At 42.3% G+C, this 9,965-nt stretch overlaps 2 protein-coding genes across 4 annotated transcripts in view; both read left to right on the forward strand.

Moving 5' to 3' along the window:
* Positions 1 to 6,441, forward strand: part of LOC6734433 (homeodomain-interacting protein kinase 2) — a 49,482-nt gene extending 43,041 nt beyond the window's left edge. For all 3 annotated transcript variants that reach the window (XM_039293437.2, XM_044922892.1, XM_039293438.2), the window contains 3 exons: positions 283 to 1,220; positions 1,288 to 1,602; positions 1,700 to 6,441. In XM_039293437.2, the coding sequence (XP_039149371.1) occupies positions 283 to 1,220; positions 1,288 to 1,431 (1,082 nt within the window). In that variant the 3' untranslated portion in view covers positions 1,432 to 1,602; positions 1,700 to 6,441. The remainder of the gene's footprint in view (positions 1 to 282; positions 1,221 to 1,287; positions 1,603 to 1,699) is intronic.
* Positions 6,442 to 8,576: 2,135 nt separating this feature from the next.
* On the forward strand, positions 8,577 to 9,959 carry LOC6739592 (probable protein phosphatase 2C T23F11.1). The gene has a single exon (XM_002076452.3). It carries the CDS (start codon positions 8,712 to 8,714, stop codon positions 9,771 to 9,773), a length of 1,062 nt encoding a protein of 353 aa, XP_002076488.1. The 5' UTR covers positions 8,577 to 8,711; the 3' UTR covers positions 9,774 to 9,959.
* Positions 9,960 to 9,965: the final 6 nt, after the last annotated feature.

Here is a 9,965-nt window from a genome sequence, read left to right on the forward strand (position 1 = left end):
TTCAGCATCAGCTTCAGTCACAGCCTCCGACTCATATTCAGCCGGCGACGCATCCTCATTACCAAGCCACGTCCACGTCCTCCTCCACGTCTGCTTCCACTTCCAGTCACCATCAACATCATCCCCATCATTCCGCCCCCACTTCTTCCTCCTCTGTCATGCCTTCCTCTTCCGCTCAGTTTGGTGCCCCTGTCCTCTGCCCCAGTTCCTCCCAATCTCAGTCGCATATCAGTCGCCATAAGCCATCGCACGTCCAGCTAGTAATTCCATGCGTAACCGTAGGTGATCATGATCCGGAAGATGCCCGCCGTCGTCATCATGCCGCCGCCGCAGCCGCCGTGGGAAGTCCCAAGCATCACCATCATCAACAGCAGCAGCAACCTGCTCCTCCTCCACAGCAGCAGCAGCAGCAGCAGTACCAACCCCAGCCACCGCCGCAGCAGGTGTTGCCCCAGCCACAGCCCAGCATCAAGTATGAGCCCGGCCAGTCGCAAAAGAAACGCATCTTGGCCATGGCCCAAAGCGAATGTGGCTACCAACCTCAGGCTCCCAGCCAGCCGTCGTCTTCGGCCAGTTTGCCGCACATTCCCACCAAGCAGGAGCCAGCCGAGTTTTATCCGGAGTATGCAGCTGCTCCGCCGCAACAGTTGGACACAAAGCGCTCCTCCTGGGCACCTACATCTTCGGGATCAGGAGTGTCCGCTCTGCCGCTTGCACATCCAAAGCGAGAGGCCCCCTCTGTAGCTCCAATAAGCTATGTGGCCCCGTCTGTGGCTCCGCCATTAGCCCACTCCAAGAGCAGTTCCGCATCATCATCGTCGTCGATAAGCGCTGCGACTGCCGCAGCAGCTGCTGCAGCTGCAGCGGCGGCGGCCAGCGTTGGTCCTCCATCGTGGGGTCCTCCACAGGTCTATCGTCAGCCATCGCAGCCGCCTCCGGGCAGCGTGGGACTACCAGGAAGCACTCAGCCGCCGCCGTCGAGTGTGGCCCCGCATCCGCATCACCACAGTCATGGACATCATCATCACCAGGCCGGAACACCGCTGGGCGGGTCGCCATCATCAACGGCGGCGGCTGCTTTGTTGCAGCCAGATATTTATGCGCAGGGCGACATTTACCGCCGGCCCACAGTTTTCGTATCACAGGCGGCCCCCAGCTACGCCTACGCCAACCGGGCGGTGGTGGCTCCACCTCCGGCCCACAACAGCTCCAGTCGTCAGGTGAGATCGGTTATACATCATACCTTTTATTTTTTCGTAGCTGACCAACATGTTAATGTTTTCCCAGGTGATACCATCGCATCCACTGCCGGCTCACATCCAGATACCCACCCAGTACAGCCAATTTGGACCGCTCAGTCCTGCCCAGGTAGCCGCCAGCAAACACGCGGCGCACTTTGCGCCCACCAACATATGGTATGGGGCTGAGTAGACCGACGATGGGAGTTGACGGGGAGAGGGGCGATGAGGAGAGACGCGGATGGGACGAGGATGTGCACCCACCCAGAACCAAGAACCACCCAACTACACACCGCACAACACCACCATCACCACTGTTGTTATGATCTTGAGCTAGAGCCCGATCGAATGATTCAACGCTCGAGTGAGTCGAAAATGCCGGGATGCCGAGCCGAATTCAGACTTCTCCTTAAAATCTAAATCATACGGCTAATGATCGTATATCCTTTTTCTATCCCCAGATCTTTTGTGGCCTCGGGCGAGGCAGGTGACCATCCGGAGCAAAGCCAAGAGCTGCAGCAACAGCAGCTGCAGCTAACTCAGTGCTGGTGGTTCATGCTACTTATGCAGCAGACTATTATCCACAACAACTCCATATTGCAAGCGGGCAGCGACGACGCCGCAGCAACGGCAGCAGCAGCAACAGCAACATCCTCAGACACAACCACAATACGTAAAGCACGCCGGCAACTTTAAGCCAAGTCCAAGTCCCCCAACTCGTTGCCACTAAGCTAAGAAGCTTGTTTTTTTCGGGGTCCCGCGGGATCTCATTTCTGCTACTATTAATTTTTATTATTTTTTTAAATAATATTAAATATAAATGTAAAGCACTCCTACACGCAGCTTGGTGTACAGTGCTCAGGCAAACTTTTGGCATGTTGTGCATCAGCACAATTTCGCACCCACACACACACTACAGCTATACCCTTCTATACCATCGAAATATGCGAGTTAGATGCATATCGAGAGATGTTTTCCTTCGAAACGAAAGCGTTTTATAAATGTGTGTTGTGTGTTTTATTGATAACTTCCACATAATATTCTCTATAATCTACCTATATATTATATACATCCATATGTAACACTATTATTATGAATACTATATATCAAGAGAAAGCTAAACAAAACTAGAGTTTACGGCACGTCGACAACTGCAACATTAGGCCAGAGAGCCAGTAAGAGAAAGCTTCGAAATTCCCTAGCAAGTACCTCAGAAAATCAAAAACCTAGCAGCAGCAGCAACAACAGCAACCAGATAAGAAAATAAACAACATTGTTATGCAATTTGCCTTTTACACAAAACAAGCGACAAAACAAATTGAGATGACGAAAGGCGTTGAAGATTATGATTATGATGCAGGAGTAGAGTTAGAAGAGGTTAGTAGAGAACCACAACAAATTGAATACCGCAAAAACCTTACTAGCAAACAAACAAGCAAATAAAATAGATACCCTAGGAGATATCAACAAAGAGAACTTAACAATTACATAGCTCATAGATTTAGTGGATAGAACGGGAGAAGGTCAAAGGGCGAACGTTTTTTACACACTCGTAACTCACTCATAGGAATAGCCGAGAAAAGAATTACAACTAAAAACTAACAGATAACAATTCTAAATTATGTTTAACGAGCAACAACAAATAATTATAGGAACAAGTGTACATAATACGCATATACTTACATATATCGGTACTAAAACTAGCCGGAGCCCAACTAAAAGCCGATTTTAAAACTGATCAGTTGTTAAAGTCAGGTCAGCGAAGCCAGTTAGTCTGCGGTACGTTTAATTTTTAGACTTCACATTTCTTTTTACCCTATCTGTGTCCTGGAAGAAGATCTGCGTTTTGGTTATTCTTTTAAATAGGAAAGCGCATAGGAAAGTTTACTAAAGTACAAAACCAAACAAAATAACAAGCAATCTAGCAGTTTAGGCTTTTAGTGTTTGTCCCACAACAACCCCTTGTTTTAGGCTTTTCCCCAGAGAAATTGTAATATATAGAATCCCATTTTGATATGTACAAACCTGGCTTACTTTAACTCGCCCACTATAGATCCTTAATATAAAATATAAACAAAATCTTGTTAAATAGGTTTCCTAAAGTATTTCGTAGTTAGCATTAAACTTAACTTTCGCGATAAAATAACCGAGCAGCAACTAATTTTTCGCCCTCCTGGGGTCGATTACTCGGTTGACCCAACCGAGAATTTAGTAAAATCGGTCCTTCGAGGGAGGCACTTCCTATATAATGAATTACATGCTGATACAGATACAAAGCAGAAATATTTAAACCATCCTTCGCCCCTTCCCAGATCAGCTGTGTATAGTGGGCTTCTTTGGGATCGGGATCGAGATAAATCAACTCCGACGATTGGAAATGATCTAGCATATAATTATTGTGATGTAGTTTTTAACGAGCGAGGAGCAGAGAAGTCCGCAAACGTTTTTTGTCAGTCGTCGTCGGCGAATAGAAATTACCTAAAATTACGAATAACCAATTGAGGATACGGAATATGCATCTATATGTTAACTAATTAGTGTGCAGGATTCAATAGCGTTAGCACGACAACAAAACGTTTTTTTAACCAAGCAAATACATTTTTAACAAGCGAGTAATAACACTTTTTGTAGTAGGAAAAGGAGAACAATTGTAGCATACATAGACGTAATTAAGAAACGTTAGTGTTGTGAATATATACGAGTAAATACAAAAACATAGAGAACTAGATTCTAGACGTGGTTCGAGTACATTTATATTATGGATATATTTTGTGTATAAACAATAACGGCAACCAGCAGCTAACAATTGTAATTGTAATAAACAATAAACGAAAACCACAACTCGGCAGATTTAAGATTCTTGTTTAAAGTCGAGAGAACCGTATCTAGATAATAGACTTAGATGTATTCAGCAAGTTCTTTTTTTATAGAAATTTTATGGACCATTCAACTAATGCATATAGTCAAATAAGCATGAATATTGTATAAAAACAGCTGTGTGACCGTTTAGATGTCAGCGGAAAGTTGCGATCTGTGTTTCCGATTTGTGTTTCTTGTCCTGCACCCACTCAGTGTGCGAACTTATACTTATATTATATGTAAATGTATATGCTAAATATCTGCGAGGGCAGACGAACTTTTCTTCTCTTTCTACTCAATATTTAGGAGCATCAACCAGAAAGCAAAACCGAAAAACAAGAAAACAAATCATGAACGCTTTAAATGTAACAAAAACGAAACGTTAATAGACTTATGAAAACAACAAACAAATTAAATTTATATTAAACGACAAATTAAATTTATATTAACAAACAAACAAATTACATTTATATTTAAAGAAAATCAACAACAAATTAAACTTATATTAAACAAACTCAAACACTCAACAAATAAATAAGCAGGCAGCTGGACCACAGTCGTTAGCAGGCTTTTGTGGCCCACTGTCGGATGACTTGTATTTAAGAGGAACTCTGGGTGGCTTCCACCACCAGCGAAATACGGAGAGATCCACACAAACACTCTAATATACGTATATATTTAAATGAGAAATGTTTTAACTGTGTAGCCTTAGTATTTGTACTCGTCGTCCTCTCGATTTCCGACAAAAATATGATGATATACGATACTGTGTAGGGCAAACAATGCCGATCGATGTTTACTAATATGATTCATATGTACTTGTTTAATTGTACTGAGTTCGGATGAGTTGCCCTTACTTTACTATTTTAACCATTTAAATTTACTTTTAATTTACTTTGTTTCTTCGCTTAACTTCGTTTAATAATGGAACATAGCCACAACATATACCATATATATTGCTTATATTTACTTATGTCCTATAAAATATAGAAATCGTAAATATACATAACAGATATCGCAATTTTCGTTTTTCTTTAGTTCTTTAGTCTCTTATTATTTCGTTGTTTAGTGCTTTAAGAACAACTTAATCAAAAGCAAACGGAGAAGATGATGATGAACAACAACAAATACAACATATATCCCACCAAATTACAAAGGAGTAAATAATTTTTAAGTTTAAACGTTTAGTGAATGAACTTAATAATAATCGTAGTTATTGTGCAATAATATCGATAACGATTAGCCAGTAAATTGTGCAAACAATTTAATTTTAGTATTGGGGACCTAGTAGTCTAGTTGCTCCCCGCAAGAGGCTAGCTTCAGCTGATTTAGATTTAGTTCAAGACCAACCAGGTTTCTGCAGATTATAGATTGATTTCGCACGCCCCGCCCCGCCACACCCCTCGAACCTTAAACCTTGAACTTTGAACTTTGAACCACCCCCCACGAAGTTGTTTGATTGACCAACAATTGATGAGCTTTTACCGGAAAGTAAAGATATTTTGTTTTGCATTTACCAAAACAGAGCAAGCGAAACCGAAAACGCGCCGATCCGGAACCGGAAATTCAAAACCAATCTGTAACAGATGGGTTAAGGGAGATTAGAGGAGTTGACAAACAAGATTGATAAGAACCCGTCCATAATTAGATTTCTTTCGTTTGAGCTGGACCTGAACAACTGAAACACGCACTTCGGACAGCTGGAGCGAGATCCAAAAACTTAGCAGGGGCCCTCTCCTACTTAATGATAGCATAATTTTACGGATGCGCATAATGCCGACTTAGTAGGCTACCAGTAACTTTATTACGATAATGATAACCTCTTCGTGTTTCCTTCACTTGAAGAACTTTCTAAACTCTCTTAAAAATTGTGGTTCGGATCGACATTAGAAGTTTTTAATACACACACAGAATATATGTATATGCAGATATATTTTATTAACTAAGAAATTATTTCCTAGGCAAGAGGAGAGATCATAACGATAACCGAAATGTTGATGTGTGAAATTTATAAGACTAGCATATTTCCTACCTACAGAAAACCAAATAACAGAACAATATGTGTTATATATACTCGTATACACGAAATATGATAAATAGCAGCTAGAGCTGAGATCATACTCACAGTCGTACATATAAGCGCTAAGGCAAATACAGATAACGGTAAAGATATTGAATTTAAATGATCGTACCTTTTGCTGATTTCAAAACAAGCCAGAATTTGAAAAGGCCAGAGCAAAGCGAAGTCATTGGGTGATGAAAACGTAATCGAAACAATATATGTTTTAATAGATCAGTGAGAGCACTTTTATGGGATTTGCTTTTTATATACATATGAAATATACGAAAATATAGATGTACTTAAAGCGGTGGCAGCCCGCACTTTGGGCGATTGCGCGTTTCAGATTAAAGAATTTAAATATTTTTATATACGAACTCGAGTAGAGACTCCATATACATTTACGTTTAGCAAAAATAGCGAGTAGAGGCCAGGCTTTGCATTCGATTACAAAGTGAAGGGAAGCAAACCAAAGACGGATAATCAAAGTGCGCGCACACTCCACTCACAAACACACAAGAGACTCTGAATCACTCACCACGCCACGCCACACCACACCACCCAACACTAGTGTTTCTTTCTCGTGGGCACCAAGTCATATTCATATGTGGTACATGACCTTGACCCCTAGTCCTAGTATCAAGATTACGAATCCCCGACCTCAGATTTGATCAAGGGATCCCTGGGTTAGACAACAACGAATTGCCGGGCAAGTGGAACCAGGAGCTCCTGTCCCATGAACGCAACCCGCAAAATGAATGTTTTCGATCGTCAACGAAGAGATTTGACCTTGCACCTTCATTTAGTCAAAGTCAACTCACCAACACTGAGACACCTTAAAATGTGTCACCAAAACTGCAACAGTGGAAACACTTCACAGAAGTTCAGTTGAACAGCACTTTAATGAATGTTTCACCAACACATAACTTAAAGTTGAAATTGAACTCAACAACACCTCATTACAAACTCACCATTACAGCATTCCAAGTATTCAACATAACATTCAACCAAAAAACTCTAAACGTACTTAATAACTCTTTTTGTATCCTAATAGTATTTCAATGAACGTGTACTGAATGTTTTTACTTGGTGTCCTCTCTTATTTAGGCTTAAGAAAATCGAGATCGAAAGAAACGGAAATGAAATTCAAACTTATATCAAAAACCAAGCACACCGATACATTTAGCATTGTACTTGATAAGCTATCGATACTAGTGTTAGATGCAAATCAAAATATATACACGCGAAGTAACAAGTGTATCTCTCTGTCTTATTCTGATATGCGTACCTTTTTGAGGGCCCCCAAGATATTAGGAGGCCAGCTAATTTATCAAATACAATTAATCGTAGCCATAGTGAATGAATTAAATTAAAAGTCTCGAGACCAAACCAAAGCAAACCCAAAACCAATCAAACTAAACCAAACAATGAGCCGCAACGTTTGTATTTATGTATAGAGTTCCCTCCCTAACCAACAGATAATACCTATAACAATCGAGTTCCGATTTCAGAAGAGTTAGGCGGCAATTAAGCAAAAATACAAGAAGTACAGATTACTATAACAGTAATGATAAAGATTAACTCAAGTTACGTCAACTTAGTGGCAGTGTAAACGCGTCTAGATAATTAATAGATATGAATAAGAACTTTTGACTTTTATGGCTGTTTAGAGATTTTATAATACGACTATATCGATATAGAATTATATACATACACGATATAATTAAGCCCGAAGATTTTCGTAACTTATTTAAATACTCAGACACAAACATACGCCACACGACAAATTAACTTTAGTTCCCCAAATGATTTTCGGCTAGTTCTGGCTTGGAATACCCCTCCCAATCCCATCTTCGGAAATTTTGGGGAGTGGGAAAGTCCCTCTGTAGCCCATGGAGGGAAAGAAATCGAACATTGTGAAATTTAGTGTCTTTACACTTTAAAGAGAATATATACAAAACGGATTAATTAAGAAACTTGAAACTCACACGAAGCGAAGTGCAGATACAGATGCCGAAACATATGCAGATACACCTACACAAAGATGCAGATGCATATAAATTATGGTAATTACATACTCTCGTACATATGCCTAAAAGGATACACGTGTAGTAATCTACAGCCACAACAAACAATTAAAAATAAATGTCTATATATGAAACGAACAAGATTTAATGTGCGCAATATGCGTGTATCAATATATACTTAAATGTATTTGTGTATATGAAAAAAACGCTAACAAAGTAAACCAAATTATAAAAAAATACAAAGAGAAAATAAAGAGAAACAAAAAACGACAACAAATAACAAATACAAAACCAAAATTATCAACATAAAGAAAATCCTTTCTCTTATTATTTAGTGGGAAACGTTTGGCGGATTTATGTTAGTAATCCGAGTTGCATGGCAATCCTAATCATTTCGATAATCAAGCCGAAGGAGGCTATCGAGTCAGTCGTCTAAATTTCAAAAACCCATTTGGGCTATCAGAGACTGAATATACCATTTTTCTACAGTATATAAAAGGCGTACCTGTGGAAGGAGCACAGCCCACAATGGGACAGACGCTGTCGGAACCAGTGACCACCAAGGACACCGCTTGCTGTGCTAATGCAAGCTACCGCGTGGGCTCATCGTGCATGCAAGGATGGCGCTGCGAAATGGAGGACGCCCACACCCACATTCTTTCCTTGCCGGACGACCCGCAGGCGGCCTTCTTCGCCGTTTACGACGGACACGGTGGACCTTCAGTGGCCAAGTACGCTGGCAAGCATTTGCACAAGTTCATTACGAAGCGGCCGGAGTACCGGAGTACCGGAGTGGAGGTGGCCTTGAAGAAGGCCTTCCTCGACTTCGATCGGGAGATTCTGCACAATGGCTCCGTCAATGAGCAAACGGCCGGCTGTACTGCCATTGTGGTGCTCATTAGGGAGCGGCGCCTGTACTGTGCCAATGCGGGCGATTCGCGGGCCATTGCCTGCATTTCTGGAGTGGTTCACGCCTTGTCCGTGGACCACAAGCCGAATGACGTGGGGGAGGCCAAACGGATCATGGCCAGCGGTGGTTGGGTGGAGTTTAATCGGGTCAATGGAAATCTGGCCCTTTCCCGCGCCCTCGGGGACTTTATCTACAAGAAGAACTTACTAAAGACTCCAGAAGAGCAGATGGTGACGGCCTATCCCGACGTGGAGGTGCGTGACATCACCGAAGACTTGGAGTTCGTCCTACTGGCCTGCGACGGGATCTGGGATGTGATGAGCAACTTCGAAGTCTGCCAGTTCGTGCGCAAGCGCATAGCCGATGGCATGGAGCCGGAACTCATTTGCGAGGAACTGATGAACAGCTGCTTGTCTCCGGATGGCCAGTCGGGCAATGTGGGCGGCGACAACATGACCGTCATCCTGGTGTGCCTGCTGCACAATAAGAGCTACGAGGATTTGGCGGTGCGCTGCGGAGGCAAGCGAAAGACCCCCGTTGAAACCGTTGGCGACATCCAGAATCAGCCGGTGATGAAGGTCGTAACTCCCTATTCTCAGGGATCTTCTGGGTCGTCGACTTCTCGATTGGGCCTGGGCTTCGGACTTCGCGAAAGCGATACTCCGGAGCCTAATCTGTAACTTTTGTTTTAGCTTTTACCTTTTTTGTTACTGGATTTGTTTGCTCCTACATTTGTACTTTGATTGGAGATCCAGCCGCTGTTGGCACTTCAAAATTATCGGTCAACACATCTCGTTTCCCGGCAGTACAAATATAACACAATAAATAGGCTACACTTTCCCCCACCCAGCAGGGAAATGAAAACAGTTCGA

This window comes from Drosophila simulans, chromosome 3L, assembly GCF_016746395.2.
Source record: "Drosophila simulans strain w501 chromosome 3L, Prin_Dsim_3.1, whole genome shotgun sequence".
Taxonomy (NCBI): Eukaryota; Metazoa; Arthropoda; class Insecta; order Diptera; family Drosophilidae; genus Drosophila; species Drosophila simulans.